The sequence below is a fragment of the Colletotrichum jinshuiense genome, chromosome 4 (assembly GCF_051148585.1).
Source record: "Colletotrichum jinshuiense chromosome 4, complete sequence".
Taxonomy (NCBI): domain Eukaryota; kingdom Fungi; phylum Ascomycota; class Sordariomycetes; order Glomerellales; family Glomerellaceae; genus Colletotrichum; species Colletotrichum jinshuiense.
The window spans coordinates 2,609,033-2,629,656 of NC_139311.1; the positions used below are offsets into that span (position 1 = coordinate 2,609,033).

Sequence of the window (20,624 nt, forward strand, 5' to 3'; positions counted from 1 at the left end):
AACTGACTGACTGCCCCGACGCTCCCCCTCAACCTCTCTCCTCACCGTTCTTCCCTTTCCCCTCCCCTCTCCCCCTCCTCCCCTCCTGCCATCATCCAATCCCCCCTGCTGTTCCATCCCATCTTGACCCTTCCACACCCTTCGTTCTCATCTCCGTCCTCGGTGTCCACGTTCACGTCGTCTCATCCGTGCCCGTGTCATTCAGTGTCGCTTCCAAGCCCTCCTCAAGCCTTTTCGTCTCCGCTTCAACATCATAGCCAGGCGTCCTCAATGTCGATGCTATGCGTTGTATTTTGCACATACTACTGCCCACGAGACCACTGTTGCCTCTCGAGTCTCCATTGTTGCCCAGGTCATTCAGCGTGATAACGAACGCCATAGCGCTTGGCTGGACAACTACCTACTCAATGAGCCTCTCCATACTGATTTGACGCCGGTTGGCACATCACGACCTCAGCAGGTTGAGTTTATTCTCACTCCCCTCCGAATAGTTCTTTAGACACTTCCGGTGCTTTGCTTTGCATATCGAGCCACAAGACACAAGTGTCCGTATCCTATCTCTTGGACTCGCGCAACCAAGGTTAATTCGAGCGTTTCCCAGGCCCTCGGTCTGTAAATGAGGTCGGGGGAGTGAGAAATGGAAAGGATAGGTACGTAGTGAGACCGACGTCCATGTACTTTACCCTAGGTACATATAGACCAGCCTGACCTTACGATTCCTTCCTTAGCCTCATATTTCAAGGCACCCTTCCCTTCCCCGTCTTTCCCCCCAATCCCCATGCGCCATTCCGTCTAATCCATATCCACTCCCCGTCCCTCAGCGACTCTGCACCCTCATCTCGGTCGCCTCCACGTCCCCTTCTCTCCATTGCTGGGGTCACGCGGTCCCTCGAATCTATCTGTGGCACTGGGCGTATCTCCCATACACACCCAAGAGATTATGCGCTAAAGCAACCTCCATCACAGACGCTTCCAACAGGAACAGCCTCTTCTTGCCCTGCTTTCTAACTCTACACCTGCCTTTACCTCAGGCCAGTCGACGCGACTCACCTGTCCAGTCCGACCAACCCAACACCTACTCCTCTCGCCGCCCATTGTACGGTCCTACCGCTGCCGCTACCGCCTACCGCTAGGTCGCTCACTTGCCGTTCTTCGCTCGGCCTGCATCTGCATGGTTGCCGTCCCTGGGCGCCCTCTTTTATCCGTCAAAGAATCACGCACCCGACTGACTCCCGCGCTTGCTCCTCACATTTCCCCCCACCCCTGTCCAAGACCACACCGACCTCCGTCTTTGACATCCAAACGCCGCCGCATCCCATCCTCCAAATTCCGGCCTCCCTCCATCTCTCAGTCCCCCCCCACATCCTCATACTTCGCACTCGCACTCAAACATTCGACTCCGTCGACGGCTGTTTACTACCGTAGCCCACGACGGCGGCGATAGCTGTCTCGGGGCCGAATACGCGACGCGCATTTCCCACAAAAACTCGACCGACCTGTCTATTTTCGCATCGACGCATCTTGGTCGCTTCCTTCGGCCCCAACAGCCGCCGCCTAGCGAAGGGACCAGAGGAGCCCACGCAACCCATCGCGCACTTCGACGAACCGACGACCGACGACCACCCGAGTCTTGCAGTTGCAGCGGCATCTGCGACCGTTACTGTCGCCGCTACGCCACAAACCGTTCCATTTCTCCATGGCGGCTTGATACCGCCTGCGCTGCGAGCCATATACCTCTCCAGTCGCGACAACTATGACTGCGTCGGCTGTTCAGAACCACTTGCACCACTCAGCTGCGAGCGACTGCTACGACCCCGATGACGTCCTACCTCACGATAGCCCACAAATGCAAGCTCATCGTCCCAGACTACAGCCCTCACCCAGTCCTCCGCCCGCTCTCAGCCCCGGTCCAAAGTCATCTCACAGCCGCCGCAAGGTTGAGCCCATTCAAGGCGATGCAGTGCTAGTCGCTCATCTTGGAGACGGCAGACAGCCAGACATCGCTCACTTTGCCGCTCTTGAGCCCCTCGCTTCTGACAACGGGTCTGAGGAAGATTCACCATCTCCGACATCTCCTGACCGCGATATGAACAGGCCACCCGAATCTTTGGATCTCAAGATCCTAGCGGCTGGCGCCTTGGCCTTCACTGCTACTGGCACCCCCGAAACGCCTGCGCCAGATGCTGTTCCCGCCTCCGCAACAGTCAAAATCGACCACTCGCGCTCAGGAGATGGGGTTAGGGTTCAACGCGAGACATCGGCCCCTGGAATTGGCAATCGAGAATTACCCATCCGTGACGAGCGCCCAGCCCTGGCTGCTCCCGCTGTGGTGTATTCAGCTGGGAACAAGTACCCTCCTCGCCGGCCAGCACCGAGTCTCGGCCAGGCCGAGATCACATCTCCAGTGAGCCCTTCTCGGTCTGCTCCCGGAGGTCTGCCTCCCCTTTTGGACTCGCCCAAATCAGATGGTAGCGGTCATGGGCCATTACCCTCTATCAGGTCACAACTTGGAGATTTCAAGCGCTTGGCAGAGACTGCCATGAGCCCAGAGAAAGACTTGGGTTCCACACGACATGCTGCTGCATTTTCTCGCTCGCCTCCGGCTAATTTACCTCGATTATCGTCTTTGGCTGGAATACCAGTCGGTCACACGTCTCCTCCGATTTCTCCAAATGAGGGGTTCCGCAGAGAGCTTCCTTCGCCTGCGCATACCATAGCTGTCCTCAGCCCATATTACTACTCTTCTTCTTCAAGTGGCGGCCAACATAGACCGAGTGCCGACTACAGCAGTGGCACGGCGGAAACCCCAAGTACCGACCAGACCGCTTCAACCCCCGCCAACTCAGTGGCGGACCGCATGAGCATTGATGGCCTCACCAACCCTCAAGCGGGCTACATCTGCACATTCGCGGGATGTAATGCTGCTCCATTTCAGACTCAGTATTTGCTCAATTCGCACGCCAACGTGCATTCGTCTGCCCGGCCACATTACTGCTCTGTCAAGGGTTGTCCTCGAAGTGAGGGTGGCAAGGGTTTCAAGAGGAAGAATGAAATGATCAGGCATGGGCTTGTACATGATTCTCCGGGATACGTTTGTCCCTTTTGTCCAGACCGAGAACACAAATACCCTCGGCCAGACAACCTTCAAAGGTATGAAGACACCCGCCAGCTGTGATTTGCTTCCACCCTCCCCCCCCCCCTTACCCCCGGCGCGTTCAGTGCGGATCTATAGCCTAACCAAGCGCGTATCTGTTTTCATTTGTTTTATTCGAGGACTTGCAACTAACTGCGTCTATAGGCATGTCCGGGTTCACCATGTTGATAAGGACAAGGACGATCCACTTTTGCGGGATGTTCTAGCACAAAGACCGGATGGACCGAATCGTGGTAGACGAAGGCGAGGAGGAACTGCCTGACCAGCTGAACCGTTTTACGGCTCATGCTCTTCACGTACATACTTTTTTTTGTCTTGCCTTTTTCTTGTTCTTTCCAGTACCAGCATCGTCTGAGGTGGTGTATTTGAAACTGGCTCTAGGGCAAGGTTCGGTGTAAATAGGGGAAGGGGCTTGGAGGCTACGGAGCGATACTTGCGGTTATGACGTTGTTTTGCGCTTGTCAGTTTTTGGGTTGTTCCATTTGGAAGGAGGAGGCATTTTTTTGGCACAAGCCCTGGGTCCTATTGGGTTGGTATGGCACGAGTTCACGACGGGAAATGTTCTTTCTGTCTTTGACGGAAAGGATTATGGCGTTGCGGTGGATCATATACCACATTGACGAGTCGTTCGCGTCACGTCACGTTCTGCCTTGGGAATTTTATTTTATTTGTTCTGTTTCCCTCCCTTCTCTTTCTCTTCTACTATTGAAGCATCAGACTCCCAGAAAGGCGTTTTGTTTCCATGGCCCGGCACAGAGCCACAGCGGGTTGTGTCCGCTATTTTGACCCATTTTCAAATTCAAATTCAAAACCTGGCGGGTCTATTTTTCTTGGATTCTACTTTTGGAAGAGCAGGTTGCGTGGGGGCATTGCCATTTCATGGCAGTATTTACGAGAAAGGCTAAATAAAAAGCTGCCTTAACTCTCGTCGCCTAGGGCGACATGGGCTGTTAGCCGTCTTCAATCTGCCAGTCCCCGACGTGAACCGCATTGTCGCTAAGAAACTCAACCTCGATAATCTGGCGCCCCTGCTGGCTCCCGAGCTGTTCCACCACAAGCCATAGTTGATCTTGTCGAACACGGTCGGGTTCTATGTCAAACTCTGGTGTTCGTACTGCCGTGGTGAGCTCCCGAAACTCGCCGCCCCCCGACATGGCAAGCACCGATTCCTGAGGCCCACGCCCGTAAACGAGAGAGATGCGAACGGCCGTAGTAGGGATATGCTGACCATACTGCCCTGATAAAACGGGGCAACGCGCGATGACCTGAGCCCGAGAGAGCCGCGGTACAGTAACTGGCGCTCGTCTCTTCTCTTCACCCTCGCTAAAGACAAATGTCGGTGTCCTGGTACGAAGGAGGCCGGCGCCATCACTCAAAACGGGCAGTATCTGGCATTCGACCTGTGATCCCACACGCATGCCAAAATCGGCGAGCTGACCCGGCTCCCAGGTTGAGCAGACGATGGTGTAGGTACCCGGTTCTACCGTAGTGATCTGCACGAGAGCATTGCCTCTTCGATAATCTCCGGAACTTGCCACAACGTCCTTGACCCCAATGGAAGTGACTCTCTTCCCATGTGCCCACACCAGGTCAACATGGATGGCTACTTCACGATCTCCCGACGAGAGAAGAATGGAGAGAGGCGTAGCTTTTGTGATGGTGATGCTAAATTGTGGATTTTGTGAGTAGGTTATGGATGATGCGTTGCCTCCGGCTGTTCTCCTTGTCCAGGCACTTGAAAATTCCCTGTAGTGTCTCATCTCTTCCTCGGCTGGCTTGACTTCGAGAGGTGCCCGTGAGAACAGTGTGAACGTGCACGAATAGTCATTCAGCGGCAGGTCCTGGTGGGCCATGACAATGGTGTAGGGTTTGCCAGGGCAAAGCTTGAACTTGGCAAGCGTTTGAGGCGAGTCGACGTAAGGACCTTGGTAAACATAACCCTCCCTGACCTGCACCTTTTTGCCCTCGCTCTCGAAAATGAAAATGCTGGTGAAGCCAAGTTGCCTAGATACCGCTGCCAAGGAAGCTGATTTCTTTCGTGCGATATCGAGCTCTTCGTCTGCAAAGTGTCGGCTTAGTAGAATCCAAACCGTCTCTCCAGTGCGCGAGAGAACCGAGTACTGCGGGTTGTGGGCGAGAGAGGATGTCATGTTCTTGGTCGGCACACGCCACGTGAAGTGGTGGTCTTGTCGATGGGTGAACATGCCCGGGTTCCAGTTCAAGTACATGGACTCGAAGTTCTGGGCAACATCCTCCACCGATATCCAGAAGGAGCCCACGGGCCTGGAGTGTTCCGAGGACTTTGGTTCGACGGAAACTGACATGTTCGATAACGACATGGCCGCCGTCGTCTCTACTAGTCCAGAGGAACCGACACCTTTCCAGACGAGCCCATCACACCACGGATTCTTAACAAGCAGGCGACGCGCTCCCGGTGTGCTGTCGATTTCCAGAACGGCGTAGTCGTGCTCGCCGACGAGGCCCAAGGCGTCCTCTTCAGACTGGGTCAACCGCCCGGTGCCGAGCGTGATGACCAGATTACTCGCATGGTACGCCCCCTTGATATTATCCCACGTGCCCTCGAGGTCCACATCCTCGCTGAATATTGTCATTAGCTACACATTTTCGGTCGATCGCCACTGAACGGGCTGTGATTTGGGCATTCTACACACCTCTGTAAAAAGAGTTGTTCAGGAATCCAGCCTGTGATAACCCAAAGGTCTGTGCCAGAGTTGCTGCCGGGGAAATCGTAGCCTCCGCGTACCTTAAGATAGGCCTTTTCCAAAAGTGCCGGCCAGAGTAGGTTAGGGTTCTTGCGGTCAACGACAAACAAGGTGCGGTTATTCCGCGAGACGGGCAAGCGGTCGTCAACTACAACTTGACGAAAGCAACCGTTGAAATGCATGCGGAACATGTATTTGCCATTCTTGGAGACCTTGGGCTGCCCCTTCTCGTGATCATACGGGAACATGGTGGAAGCGAGAATCTAGAGACACCGGTTAGCTCTTATGATCCCATACGTGGCCATCTACTGACCGGCTGTTTGCCCCCCTTAAGAATTTTCATGGCGGCACATAGACTTGCTACGACTGAACAATCGGTTGTGACATCTTGTACGAGATCGCATTCGCTTTCTGAGGCCATGAAGTCTCTGTCTACGGTTTCTTCTTTCGCTTGGTCTACAGGGCGCTTCCAGCTTTCGAGGATGGACTCCTGCCGAGCCGACATAGTATATTCTGCGGGGTCACTAAATTTGTGTGCATAAGCCGTCTGGCTGATGCGAGGTTTATGAAGCAGAGAAATCAGAAGAACGAACGTACGTGAAGATATGGCCCCCCTCAGGCAAAGAGAAGGTGCTGTCTACAGGATCGGACTGCCAGGGTGGGAAGATGTTGCCATGTAGGCGAGACGACCGTAACAAGATAGTTCTTTCGCCCGAGGGAATTTGGCGCATGTGACAGCGGTGACTAGAGGCGGACGCAATGGAGGTGGTAATAGTTGCGGTCTTAGATGAAGTCTTAGGCGATGCCTTGAGTTGCTCAGCATGGGTAATGAGCCCTTCGCACTTTTTCCTGAAACGAGCGCGATCGGCTGGTGAAGCGGCGTCTTTAGCAGCCTTCATGTATAAATCCGCGGCGGCAATAGCATGATTCAAGGCCTCACGGCCTGTGGATTTGGCCATCAAGGCCTCCTCTTTCTGTGCATTGGAACAAGAATGGTCAGCCAAACAACCCAGGCATGCGAGAGATGTCCTCATTGGAACCAGAGGCTTACTCACAATTGCTTTAGCTTCCATGGTTCCTACCGAACAGCATGGCTGGAATCGAACCCAGTCAATGAAACAGAATGATAATGGCAGCGTAGGTTGCAGAAATGCCAAGGGGTTGGACAGTGGGTGGAGGCAATCGAGCACCGATCAGCCAACAACAGGTTATCGCAGTCGCATGTCATGGAGGCGTGGAAGTTGGTTGTGAGCAAGGCAAGCAACAGGCCCTGAGAAGGTGGATAGAGGAAGAGAGAGTTCTACCGCTGTTTGCTGCGTGTGCCTCTTTTGGGCGCCTCTCTCTTCTATCTCTTCACCCAAGAATCTGGCTCAGTGTCGTGGGGACGCAGCAGATCTGGCGTCAATGAGGGCGACGGCGCGGGGGAGGGGTTGATGAAGTGTGAGTTGGGTCTTGGTGGGATGAGACGGAACGGAGCGGGCACCGGATTGAGGCTGTGCAAAGCAAAACGGACCAGAGCAGACAGCACAGCAGCGAAGGACAAGGTTGAATGTCGAGGCCCAACGAAAGACCAGACCAGACCAGGCTGGACCGGTCAGACCAGACATACAAGACTAAGCCAAAGCAAAAGCGCACACCAGTCGAAATCACCAGGTCTGCCACTGACGACCAAAAAAAGAAGAAGAAGAAACCCCCCGCCGTCCAAGCCAGGCAAAATGAACCGACCAAGGTGCGGCAATCAATGGGTATGAGCGAGCGGGTTGAAGAATACGACAAATCAAACGACGAGTTGGCGACGTCGGCCAAGAATGGGTACAGGGCCGGGTTTCTAAAGGCGAGTTGGGTTGAGTTTGGTTGTCTGGTGAGGCGCGCCCGCTGCCAAGGTCAAGAGTTGTTCACGTAGAGGTTTGGTTAAAGGCGTCGGAAACCACAGGGGAGTGAGAAAGTGTCCCATTAGGGAGAACAAGCAAGCAGCATACCTACATACCTCACTCGAGGTAAAAAACGATGCTTTATTGAAACTGCCCGAGTGCCTTGCTATCTCTGAGGAACAAAGACCCTTTCCCAACTCGGGGGAGTAAATATCCTTAGTGCAGGTGCCAAATTGCCTACATGGCGGCTTAAAAAACAGTAAAACATAACATAAAATAAAACAAAATAAAACAGGCTGCCTTGTCTTGGTTCATCGATCGATGCGCGCCTAGAAAGATGCGGATGTACCCAACCTGCTTGCTTGAGTGAACCTGCCTCAGCACTCGACCGGCCTTGTTACATTTTCCAACAGGCTCTCCTCTTTGGGTGGGTGGAGGTACCAAAAGCACTGTGTCTTGCGTCTTGGTCACTGTGGAGTTCAAAATACACATTTCCTCGGGGTGACCGGGCAGGCCACATTTGGTGCTAGAGGTACCTAAGTGAATAACCGTGGCAGCCCCTGTGGACTTAAGTAAGAAAAAGGCAAGCCATGGAGGGTTTGGGGCATTGACACGACAGAAGCATGGATGGATTGAGCTGATTGAAACAGATGGAACCGATATTTCAGTATCAGCTTGGCGCAGGCCCGTCCATAACTCCCTCCATGGCTTGTACATCCCTTCATGGAGTTATCGGCCTTGCGTCTCCGTCTGTTTCGCTTTTGCTCATGTCGACTGGTCCGACCACCACAGCCAATAGGAGAACCTTCCTTGGTGTAGTTTAGCTATGCAGACCCTGTCGTCTGCGATACAACCAATTCCCGCCGGTTTATCGTTTAGATGACAGGAACTCCAAGACAGAGGTGTGGTTGGCGCGTTATATTCCTTGCCCTGGCAACTCTGTCAACAGATATCCTCTTTCGTGTAGATATACAGACCCAATGTGCAAGGGAGTACATGTGTTGGGGCAGGACACAACGGTGATGAGCTGTTCTCTTATCTTGCTCGAGTCGCGACAATCACCAATATCAGCCGCCATGCACGAGACTATCGTATGCTTCATGTGTTACCAATACTCAACGAAGTCAAAAGCTTCATCTAAAAGGACCATTGGACGTGGTACTGAACGAGCTGTGCTTGCTCCGTGGTACCGAGGTTTAATCCAAACCGATCCTGCCTTACGAGGCCCCTTGCCTTACCCAAGGCTTGGTTGGTAGGCGGAAACTTACTTAAGCAGGCACAAGATAAGACTTTTTGTCTGCCAACGGCATGTACCTCTTACTTAAGCGTGGCTTCTGCCGAGACCCCACCGAGTGACCTCACCGGTTAACCGAGCATTTGCATATGGAGACGGTCCGGGTTCTAGTCGCTGGTCGCAAAGGGCCGAGGTCGTCGACTTGAGCGCCAGCAGCTCGTCATGGTCGTGGTCATGGGCATGGGGAACCCGTCAACGCCCTTAAAGTTTGGACCATTCGTCCCTTCCACGCTCAGCGCATCCAGATGCACATTATCTATTGAAGGTGACTATTTCTGGCCATCAACCTGGTGAAGTAACCCCCCGCATCCACTGATTCATTGTCGACTGTTCGTTGTCCCGGGGCTTGTTTTTTTGTTGCCTCTGCCTCTGTCTCTGCCTCGGACCCCGATCGGCCGCGGAACGCCGACGCTGTTACCGAAGTCAAAGTGACGATCCCCTACCGCGACCCGTTCTACCGCTCGACTCGCAATAAACCTGGCCAGTTCTACAGTTGAGGGGTATACGAAGAACCAAGACAATGGCAGCCCAGTCTAAATCCGCTCCTATATCGCCATGGGGAAAGGCTGTTGCCGGCGCTTCAGGTGCTGTGCTTGCCAACGCCCTGGTCTACCCTCTTGACATGTGAGAGAAACGCGGTCGCCGTGATGCCACGCCTGCACCCCCAATCAAATCCAGCCCAACCCAGCTCGTCATGTCCGAATCCAACTGACCACACCTCTGCAAAGCGTCAAGACACGCCTCCAGGTTCAAGTCAAGACTCAGTCTGCCACAGTGACGTCCGACCCGACCGATCCTATCGAGCCTCACTATTCGTCTACTTGGGATGCCCTTAGCAAAATTGTCGCCGACGATGGCATCAAGGGCCTCTACGCCGGCATGAGCGGTTCTCTTCTCGGCGTTGCATCCACCAACTTTGCCTATTTTTACTGGTATTCTGTTGTTCGCGCTCTGTATCTGCGTTCGGCCAAGACGTCAGCCCCCCCTTCAACCCTGGTGGAGCTGAGCCTCGGCGCCATTGCCGGTGCTGTCGCCCAACTATGCACAATTCCTGTGGCTGTTATCACTACGAGACAGCAAACCCAGCGAAAGACGGAGAGGAAAGGTTTTATCGATACCGCCCGGGAAGTAGTTGATGGCGAAGACGGCGTTTCTGGGCTTTGGAGGGGCTTGAAGGCGAGCTTGGTTCTGGTTGTTAACCCTGCTATCACCTATGGTGCTTATGAGAGGTTGAAGGAGGTTGCATTCCCTGGAAAAAACAACCTCAAGCCATGGGAGGCATTCCGTGAGTTGGCCCTATCCTTGATGCCTTTAATTTGTTCTGCCGGCCTCTACTAACTAGATAAAAGTTCTTGGCGCTGCCTCCAAGTCGTTGGCAACCATCGCCACGCAGCCTCTGATTGTGGCCAAGGTAGGCTTGCAATCTAGGCCACCGCCAGAAAGGAAGGGCAAGCCCTTTGGCAGCTTTGTCGAGGTTATGAACTTCATCATAGAACGGGAGGGGGCCCTGGGCCTGTTCAAGGGCATGGGGCCCCAGATCCTAAAGGGCCTCCTTGTTCAAGGCATTCTCATGATGACCAAGGAGCGGTAAGCATGACGCCAAGCACCCCTACCTGATTGTGGTGGCACGTACTAAAACAACGACAGCATGGAACTATTGTTCGTTCTTTTCTTCCGATACCTCAGGACACTCCGAACAAGGCAGTTGCAAACTGTTGTCCAAGGTGCCGCGGCCGTCCGCAACGCATCTTCGATCAAACCTCTTTGAATAGCAAGAGATGACGCGCATGTAGTAGGGCGGCGTTTCAGGGAGCGTCAGCGTAAAGAGACACTGAGCATCACATGTGGACGAATCTGAAAGATCTCTGACGTGATGTGGATAGAATTAGGTGTGTTTGGATTTGCTCAATGCGCAGGAATATCAAGGTAGGAAGGCAGAAAAACGTGTGAGTGTTGCTATAAGCTGCCAGGCGGAAGAAGTATGATGTTGCCCCAACGTGTAGCCAAATGCATAATTTCGGTATGAGTTTTTGTATTTAGTTTATAAGAAAAAAATCCCGTTTGCTTTTATTCAAGAGTCGTGTGTGAAGACGATCGAGAATAAATTTATTTTTTATTCTGATTCTCATTTTAATTTTAATTTTTGCATACAAACAGAGAAGCTTTAGGCAAAGTCCCTTCAGGTCCCTACTTTGACTGTGTCTGCTGCCTAGGGGAAGCCCAAACTTACAGTGATTGGGTTGGATTTTTACACAGTGTCCCGGAAGGTGAGGCTTATTGGTGGTGTGGATTGTGGCAGTTGCTAGTGCAAGTACCTCTCTTTCTCTTCCTACTCAGCCACATTTGAGGCGCTCTTCGTTACCAAGGCCATTAGGGCACGTAAATTTCGACCCCACAACCCACCACCAGACCACCATAGTCACAAGCCTCGATATCCTGCCTACTCGAAATCCCCGACAGCACACGAACTTCAGACTTCAGCATCAACGTCAGGGGCACCTTCCGACCGCAGCAATGGCCAGTATGTCACCACCCGAGTTCTGTTGCTCTGTTCATCTGCTGCAATACAGTCTGACTAATTTCGACGACAGAGTCCAAGAACTCCTCGCAGCACAACCAGTCGCGCAAGGCGCACCGCAACGGGTACGTTGGAAGCTCTCTCAGCTAAATGAAACTTTCTGGTGTATGATCAAGAGAATACTGACGATTTTCTCTCCTTTCTTTTCTCCAGTATCAAGAAGCCCAAAACCTCGAGATACCCGTCGCTGAAGGGTACCGACCCCAAGTTCCGCCGTAACCACCGTCACGCTCTGCACGGCACCATGAAGGCCCTGGTATGGCACCTGCATCCCGCACCGAATAATATAGTTCCGGCCACAGCAAATACTGACAGGCCTTACAGAAGGAGCTGAAGGAGGGCAAGCGCGAAACGGCATAGATGGAGAGTTGGTCTCATGGTTATTGGTCTCTTCTACGGCACGGCTACGATGCATTAGGGCATTAGGGAATCAACTGGAGCTGGCAAATAAATCAAGCCAGCAAACGAATCAATCAATCACCAACTACGATTCAACTTCCCGGGATTAGACCCTCGATTCGCAGTGCGTGGACACGCCATGCACATTTTGCCCATGCGCGAGACTAGTTGGCATTGGAATAGGGCTCTCGAGTGCGAAAGGATGGCATATATGACGGTGCTTGTCAAACTTCTATGTTGCTTGACGTCCCAACGTTGAAAAGGACGGCAGGGTGGAAATTTCTCCTGCCGGTCACAGCCCACACAACTAAACAAATAGTAAGGCTCGTCCCAAGACCCTAGCTTAGGTTACCATCTTCCCATTCGCTTCTTCAATGCAAACAGGCACAGCATGGTATCACGCCTTGCTGCATATTGCCTCGTTAAATGATACATGCGCAGCTGGTCTGAGAATAGGTATATTGTTAAACGTGTGGCCTGACGGCCGGGTACGGCGGTGAATTGGGAGATGTAAATGAAAGGGTGAGAGTTCCAGTTGACGAAGGATCCGGCATTGTCTACCTGAGGTATTGCACGGGACAGTGTCCTCTCCTGGCGACAAAACTGGGCCTTTCAATCAACCTCTTCCCTTTTTGATATTCGCCAATCCTTTGCCCCTCGTCGACGACCTCTTCAGGTTAGACTGCCAGGCTGGTACCTCCACCCTCGGATTCGGTACATATCCGTACTGTGCGTTACCCCCTCAGTCTCTCCCAAGCTTCAGGCAAGATACCTTGGATCCCTGGCAGGCTCCAGTTATAGGGGATGGCGGCGCCGGGACAAATCCCTTCTGGCCGCCTAATGCTCTGTTCGTTGGGGGAACCTCGAGCAATCGAGGGGTGCGAGTCGCCTTAAGAGCGCCGAGGCCTCCTGACTAAGCAGCCGCCACGCCACGTTGCTGAACCCTCCTTCCCTACCTACCCCGTACATGAACAAGTACGTCTCCTCCAAACCTAATAAAGGAATTCCGCTCTCCTTTTTTCTCACTCCCTTCTCTTGGGTAATACTTTCAGACGACGCCAGCTTGATCATCGTATTACCTGCCTGGAAGCAGCATTTCTTGAATAATACTTGCCCGCTTGCCAGAGCATTATTATATCTGTTCACTTCCCCTCCCCCAAGTCTATCGGAAGACATTGCGCCATCGTTGCATCCGATCAGACTCATTCCCGAACTGAACAAAGCACGGCACACTTTGCATCCCAGCAAGCCCGGAATCACCCTTCCAGATCTAATCTCTCGTTCGATCCTCTACCACCACCTCAAGACATTCCCATCCTAGGTCCTCGACAACCAGACTTTAGTCACTTGTGCGAGAAGACATGTGTTAAGCAGGTCCATTACTTGATCCCGACTCCTTTGAGGTCAGCAGGTTTCTGCAGGAGCTTTGGGCGCTGAATACGTACCGTACCATACGATCCTCTCTCTCTGCACCGTCGGATATCTACCACAGAAAAAGTACCTAAGAAAAGGTAACTGGCCATATTGGCTGCCGCCTTCAGTTGAACGAACAAAGACAAGAAACCCCTCTACTCTCCAACAACGACCCAATCACCCAATTTGATTGCGCCGACAGCCGCAGCAGCTACTGCCCCTCACAATCATTTTCTGGAGAGTCAGCGAGGCCAGGTTCTGTCTACCGGTACTTGCTGATTTGATTGATCTTGCGGCCATTCGAAATCTCGAAACAGCGCTGGTCCCTCCTTGCCCGGGCCGACCCCCTTCCATCACCAGACAAAGACACGACACCCTTCGCTGTGTGTCACCAGCATCGTTTCATCTGCCACCTATCAGCCTTTTCAAAGTCTTTTCGACAATAACATCGCCGCCGCCCCAGCGCGACTCTTGTTTTGCCATAATTGCGCTGTCTGTCGACGATGCTCAACATGTCTGGCAGTCACATTGCGGGAAACCGCAACAGCACCCCAGAGGCAAACACGGCGTCGTCTCTTCGACCCCCCTCTTCAAGAGCTGTTGGCACCAACAGCCATCTCAGGGCTTCCGCTGACATGGCTGCACTATCCAACTCATCTCCCTCGAGCCGCATTCGCCCTTCGTCCGACTTCTACGGCCAGTCTCAGCAGGGCCACGGTCATGGCAACCCCGATACGGACCCCCAAGACAAGATCGCGCAACAGTGGATAGCCGATATCGATCAATATGAGACAACATTGGAGGAAATGGCCGCGGCCACTCTTGACCAGGACTTCAAGGATGAGTTGAGTGCCATTGAACAGTGGTTCAGGGTTCTCAGCGAAGCCGAGCGCACCGCGGCTCTGTACGCCTTGCTGCAACAAACCACACAGGTCCAGATTCGATTCTTCATTCAGGTCTTGCAACAAATGGGCAAGAATCACCCCATGTCGGGCGTATTATCGCCAGCCAACTTTGACAAAGGTAACCCAAGCAACATCGCTTCCTGCCCGATTGGTCATCAACTAACCGTTGGTTCAAGATCCCATGTCGAACCGCCTTAGCGATGCCATGAATAAGTTGAACGTTGATTCGGCCAGAAACTCTCTTGCCCGCCCCCCAAGCACTGCGACCGGGAAACGGCAATCTGGCCTTGATCCGTCAACTATCAACGCTATGTTCCCCGACGCCGCCGCAGCCATTGCGACCGAGAAAGCTAAGTTTACGCAACAGACTGGCAACCCTCCCTCGTCCAACCGCAACAGTACCGTCGCCGACTCTCGTCAGTCTCTGGCAGCCCCGACAATCGCTACTCCTGGCGACAATCACGACGCCAACGGCCAAAACCAGGGCTCTCCTTGGTCTGGAGGTGATCAGTCCGCCCAGGGATCCAAACCTCCCGGTGGTCAGCCGCCGATGGGTCAATTCGTTCAGCCGCCCCCCTCAGGTGGCCTGAGGTCTCCTCGCCCGCAAATTGCGGGCAACCAGAACATTCAGAGCACCACTTTGACGACTAGCGACAAGCCGGCGGATCTTCCCCTGCTCTCCCCGTACAATCCCAGCGGCGGTAACTGGGCGTCAATGGTCAACACCCCGCTCGTGGCAAACTTCAATACCAGCACTAGCGGAACCCAGGCAGACATGGTTGCTAACGCCACTGCAATGAAATTGGCGGCATTATCAACGGTCAACAACCGCTTCGCTCTCGATGACGTCCGCAAATATCGTCGTGCCCGGTCGAATGACGCTCCTGGCGCTCCAGGACAGCAGGGTCTACCTCACAACGTTCAAGGAGTCAATATTCCGGGTGCCAATGTAGTCATGATCAATGAGCACGGCCAGGTTCTCAGCCGCGATCAAATGATTGCTCTGCAGGCTCAAAACATTGGCTTCGGCCAGCACCGATCTCGGCCCAGCTCTCCTGGAATTGCAATGCAACCTGGATTCGGTCCTATGGCCTTCGCTTCTCCTCAAAACAATGGATTCCTCAGTGCATATGACGGCTCTTCCCCACTCCTCAACAATGGCATCCCTTCGGTAAACGTGGGCCAGCTGGGAGTGGGAAACCATGAAGGTTATCTATCCGACCATTCAGATATGGTTCGCGGTCGTTCTCCTCGAGGACGGAGAGGCAGCTCGAAGCCGCCTGAAGACCCGACGGACCCAACTTTGTTGCAGGATATCCCTAGCTGGCTGAGAAGCTTGCGGTTACACAAGTACACGGAAAATCTGAAGGACATGAAATGGCATGAATTGATCGAGTTGGACGACAAGGCTTTGGAGGATCGTGGCGTTAACGCTTTGGGAGCCAGACGAAAGATGCTCAAGGTTTTTGAGCAGGTCAAGGGTAGGTTCCAGACCGAGCTAGATGCGTAAGGTACCGGGCTAACAAGTTGCGAACAGAGGCAAAGGCTGATGGTAAGATTGGCTAAGTTGGGATTTGCATTTGACGGTAAGGCGGCCAAACGTATACCAAGTACCACTTTTGCAAACAAGACTCATAAGACCTCCGAAGTTGTCAGATGGACGATGAGCCGAGCGAGGTAGTATCAAAACTTGCAGATTTGTGTATTTTGGTGGTAGACAAGGAGGTCAGGCCGCCACATGTCGGGTGTTGGTTTTCACTCATTTCGTGCTTCTGTACATATATAAGACGACATCACTCCGGTTCCAGCTATGCGCAATAAAGGAGTCTTACATTCGCCAAGTGTCACTCATTAGTTATTCATGAGAGGCATACTACATTTCGCACGCTGGCCGTGTCTTGTTCAGGGTATATGCTCATCTGATTAACGCCGACGGTTCGCCTCAATCTGGGGAGGCTAAACCCCAGACAATTAATACATGTTACGGCGCGGTATTGAACCTTTGAGCCTGCCACGGCAGCTTAACCTGTGGTGTTGCGTCGTTACGTCGCGCGTCTACCTTGCGTTTTACGTTCATCCCTAACAATATGCGAATACATGTAGGGGTTTTACGTTAACAGCGATGGAGTTGACGACGTCTGATAGGATGATGCAAGGGCAGGTGCATGTATCTGCTCGGCGGGGCCCAATATGATTGGGTGGGAGTGATGGCTCACCGAAATTTGCAGCTAGGTGGGGAAAGCAAAGGCCAGCGAAGTATCGACGTACCTAGCCCAACTGTCTATAACCTCGAAGTAGGTGTCTGAGAGGTTCTCTCCTTCCTTGCTTAACTTTACCCTTCCCACGACACCTTTCTTACGTAGTACGCCTCATACAACACGGTTAGTTTACATTTCTCCTTCGTGTTGATGGTGGGTCCACCCCCCAAACTTGGAGAGCACCACCGATGGCAGATTGAATTCTACCCTAGAGCACCTCATATGTCCTTTCTCCTTGCCATAAATGAGCACTTTTGTCGGGTATAAGACCTCAAACCACATCGTTACTAGGGTTTTCTCATTGACCCAAACAGCCTCTTGACTCAATTACACCCAAAGAGCGTGTCTCGTCGCAACGCCCTGCTTGAGACAGCAAGTATAAAAAACCCTGCCCCAACTGGAAGGAGCCACCTCGTCTCTGGCGACCTGTCTCGGTGCCCACGATTGATACAATTGATCGGATCAAGTCTCTTCCGATTCATTCGTGACCACCCAGTCGGCCTCTTAACATCGACACCTTTCGGCACATCTTGAACCAACCATCATGGACCTCGACCTGAACGAATCAGAGGTTGCAAACCTCGAGGCAGACAAAGCTCGATTCAATGACGAAGGCGACGATGATCTTGTCTCGGATGCCGATTCTGATGAGATGGAGCTTCGAGGGGATATCGCAAAGTTTGATCAATCCGTCCGAGAATTCCTTTCCTCTCACCATGGGGGCGGTGGCCGCGATGATGATGACAACGGCGGGTTCAGAAGGCCTCAATCGGTACCGAGAGGCAAAACTACGTCACGCGGTGGTATTCGAGGCCCCCGCAAGGCTGCCGAGCCCCGAGGCGACATCAAGCTTCGTCTTGCAGGCGTGAACCAGGCATTTATGAGCGGCGACTATGTCCGCGCACGAAGTCTCGTATTTGAGATTATCAGAATCAATGCCGAAACCCATCAAGCATGGACCGTTTTGGCGTCTATCTTCCGTGAAGAAGGCCTCAATGACCAAGCATTAATGGCCATGGTTATTGCTGCTCATCTGCGGCCCAAGGACTTCGCAGCCTGGATGAACTGCGCCTCCTTTGCTATGAACCTCGCCGAGGGTGGCCAAGACGGCGCTCTTAAGACTGCACTTATGTGCTATTCGTCCGCTATTAAAGCCCAGCCAATGAATCTCGACGCGAGACTGGGTAGGGCCGAGGCAAGCCATCGGCAGGGGTTTCTATCTCAAGCCATCACAGAATTCTCATACGTCATCGAGCGTCGACCACTGGATATAGATGTTGTGAGGAGGTTGGCCGAAGCATGTGCTGACTCTGGAGGCATGGATGACGTTCAAAAAGCTGTGAGCGCCTACAAGACATACTTCGCACACGCCCGAGTTGCCGATCGCGACGGGGAGAGGGAGCTGTCCTGGCATGACGTCAGCATTTATGTGGAACTCTTTGCTTGTGCTGGTGATTATTCTAATGCTATTGTAGAGCTAAAGTCGCTTTCTCGTTGGCTACTTGGACGGCAAACTGATGAAATATGGGATGCTTGCATGGATGACAGGGAATGGGACCGCGATCACACCCGGCGTATCCAGTTTCCCTCATTTGAGCCTACCGCGTACGGCTTGTACACTTACGGTCTGGGACTGCCGCTGGAATTTAGGGCCCGTCTTGCTTTATATCGGCTCAAGATTCGAGACGAGGGAGAATCCGACGTAAGTTGTCCTTTGCTGCTCAGTTGCATAGTCGCATGACTTGATCGCTAACACGCTATCAGATACACCTTCAGTGGCTAGATCCAACTGAATCTGCTACAGCCACCGCTGTAGAAGACTTCCCTTACCTAGTTCGAGATATTGCCGATGAACTCTTTGTTGTTCAGCGCTTCCCCGAGGCGCTCGACTACTACGAACTCCTGAGGCATTCCATTTATGGTCAAGATGCCACTCTATTACTGCACCTTGGCCGCTGCTACCTAACCAAGTCTGACCTTGCCGCGGCGGAAGACTGTTTTCTTGTGGCCATCGAGGTAGATGAGAGCAGTATCGATGCTCGAATTGAGCTAGCCAGGATATATGAAAAGGCCAAAGAAGAGGAGGAAGCACTCATTCTCGTCACTGAAGCCATTGCTCTGCAGGGTATTAACGATGAGGGTGACCAATTTGGCGATGGCAGGGGAGATCCGGGCCGCGATGGGCATCGGTCCATTTCAGGGGCACGCGCTTCTGCCTTGGCCAATGGCATCAAGACCCAGCGCAAACGGGAAGCCAAACGCCGGCCGGCCAACAGTGGGATCGTTCGGCCGAGATATCGGCCCAAGAGGCTGGTCGCTCCGGATCAGCGGATGCAGGAAGAACGCGCCCGAGCCGATGAGCTAACTAGACGCTACGAGGTTGTGCGGAGCCTGAAGAAGGATATACAGGCAGGCAATCACTCGCTGATACCGACATGGATGGCCGCTGCCGGCGAGCTCGTAGGAGAATTCAGATCCTTCAGGAAATTCTATCCTTGGGACAAATATCTCAAGTTTCTTGGAGCAGCCAACGATGTCGTGTTCAGCGCGTCGTCGAGGACACAACCAGGTCTCTCGGAACTGGCCGAAAGACTCTCGAAAAGTATGAGACAGGATTTTGCCGTATTGCTTCTTTACTTTGGGCTCTGGTGCTAACCACGTTTCGCAGATATGGCCCCATCTCTTTCGGACGACAAGAGAATGACTGTATCGTACGAAGATGACGGCTATCGTGGAATTCCCTTCGGCGAGTGGCTAGAACTGTTTCTGGACTATGCCATCAGTCTCGCTTTAGCCAACCGTGCAGAGGAGGCATATCAAGTGTGTGAAGCGGCGAGAGACTCCATTGTCTTCGTCAACTCCAAGGATTACATGTTCCTGATCCACGTGGCATGGGCCGGTACGTCCCGTCTTATATGTGTATTTGTGTCTTGGAAGCACAGCTGACCAGTGGTAGCATGTGCGATATATCTTTCCGACGAGGAGATGTGTGTGGCTGTTGCTAGATTCTTCATGAAGGTGCGGCAGCTGGATTCCGATTCATACCGAATGTTTGCCGCCCTGTGCAGGCTGTGCCAGTCCCCGGCGTCCTGGTACAATTCGGGGCCTGCTCAGAAATACATCTTGCGACAGATCAAGATCATTGACGCCTCACATTTTGCGACCACACAAACAGACAGAAGCAATGAGGTTGTGGTTGGAGATCGGACAGGCACGGCCGAAGCCAAACAGCTGGACATCTGCCTGCTGATGCTTTACGGGCATATCCTATTCACGTCGACCAGTTATACATTTGCTCTGAGTAAGTCTATGGTTGTGCAACGAAAATTGGTATTGGACTGGGCTAACTTGTCAACCCTGTGATAGACTACTTCCTGCGTGCACGAACACTGGACCCTTTTAATCCCATGATTAGTCTCAGCGTGGGATTAGGGTACATTCATCACGCTCTCAAGCGTCAAGCTGATAACCGACAGTATCTTATCATGCAGGGATTCGCTTGCGTATTCGAGTTCTGCCATTCGAAACTTTCTGGGACGCCGGACGAGAGGAGGGAGGCATTCTTCGGTGTTGCAAGAACATTTCACATGCTTGGTCTGCATCACCTGGCGCTGGAGTGGTATCGAAAGGTCCTAGGTCCGGAAGACACAGAGACCGCTGAGCTACAGGAGAGCCCTAGCAGCCGAGACGTGGTATTGAACGCAGCCTATAATGAGTACGCGCTCTTTATTAGCAGTGGGAGTGCCGACGAACTGGAGCAATCGGTTCTTCCTCGACTCATCCTTTAGGGCCCCTCTATATTAAGGCAATGGAGAGAAGTCTGACCACCAGAGAAATATCACAGGCAGGTGGAAGTTCATGGAGTGTAGCACAGACGTACAACTAGTCAAGTCTAGTGGATAATTGATTCCAGGCAGGGTCGCACACTCCAGAGTACGTACCTAAGTGCCGCGTCAGAAACGGAAGGTGGGGTAACGAGAATTCTCCAACCAGAAATTTCGCGCTAACCCCATCTAGGTTCCAATTTTT

At 52.9% G+C, this 20,624-nt stretch overlaps 5 protein-coding genes across 5 annotated transcripts; 4 read left to right on the forward strand and 1 right to left on the reverse strand.

Annotated features, from left to right (window-relative positions):
* Positions 1-1,753: 1,753 nt before the first annotated feature.
* EsH8_IV_000657 (uncharacterized protein) lies at positions 1,754-3,416 on the forward strand (the record flags this gene model as incomplete). Its single annotated transcript, XM_083265547.1, has 2 exons — positions 1,754-3,150; positions 3,299-3,416. 2 exons carry the CDS (start codon positions 1,754-1,756, stop codon positions 3,414-3,416), a joined length of 1,515 nt encoding a protein of 504 aa, XP_083124442.1.
* Positions 3,417-4,104: 688 nt separating this feature from the next.
* EsH8_IV_000658 (uncharacterized protein) lies at positions 4,105-6,950 on the reverse strand (the record flags this gene model as incomplete). The annotated part of the gene is made up of 5 exons (XM_083265548.1): positions 4,105-5,752; positions 5,827-6,140; positions 6,191-6,401; positions 6,475-6,851; positions 6,933-6,950. The coding sequence occupies 5 exons, from the start codon at positions 6,948-6,950 to the stop codon at positions 4,105-4,107; spliced, it is 2,568 nt and encodes an 855-aa protein (XP_083124443.1).
* A 2,612-nt stretch (positions 6,951-9,562) lies between these two features.
* On the forward strand, positions 9,563-11,980 carry EsH8_IV_000659 (mitochondrial carrier domain-containing protein; the record flags this gene model as incomplete). The annotated part of the gene is made up of 7 exons (XM_083265549.1): positions 9,563-9,666; positions 9,771-10,327; positions 10,392-10,629; positions 11,517-11,563; positions 11,634-11,685; positions 11,774-11,876; positions 11,945-11,980. The coding sequence occupies 7 exons, from the start codon at positions 9,563-9,565 to the stop codon at positions 11,978-11,980; spliced, it is 1,137 nt and encodes a 378-aa protein (XP_083124444.1).
* Positions 11,981-13,944: 1,964 nt separating this feature from the next.
* On the forward strand, positions 13,945-15,903 carry EsH8_IV_000660 (RNA-binding protein VTS1; the record flags this gene model as incomplete). The annotated part of the gene is made up of 3 exons (XM_083265550.1): positions 13,945-14,455; positions 14,514-15,818; positions 15,875-15,903. 3 exons carry the CDS (start codon positions 13,945-13,947, stop codon positions 15,901-15,903), a joined length of 1,845 nt encoding a protein of 614 aa, XP_083124445.1.
* Positions 15,904-17,139: 1,236 nt separating this feature from the next.
* EsH8_IV_000661 (transcription factor TFIIIC subunit TFC4) lies at positions 17,140-20,383 on the forward strand (the record flags this gene model as incomplete). The annotated part of the gene is made up of 5 exons (XM_083265551.1): positions 17,140-18,297; positions 18,360-19,197; positions 19,264-19,494; positions 19,552-19,896; positions 19,962-20,383. The coding sequence occupies 5 exons, from the start codon at positions 17,140-17,142 to the stop codon at positions 20,381-20,383; spliced, it is 2,994 nt and encodes a 997-aa protein (XP_083124446.1).
* Positions 20,384-20,624: the final 241 nt, after the last annotated feature.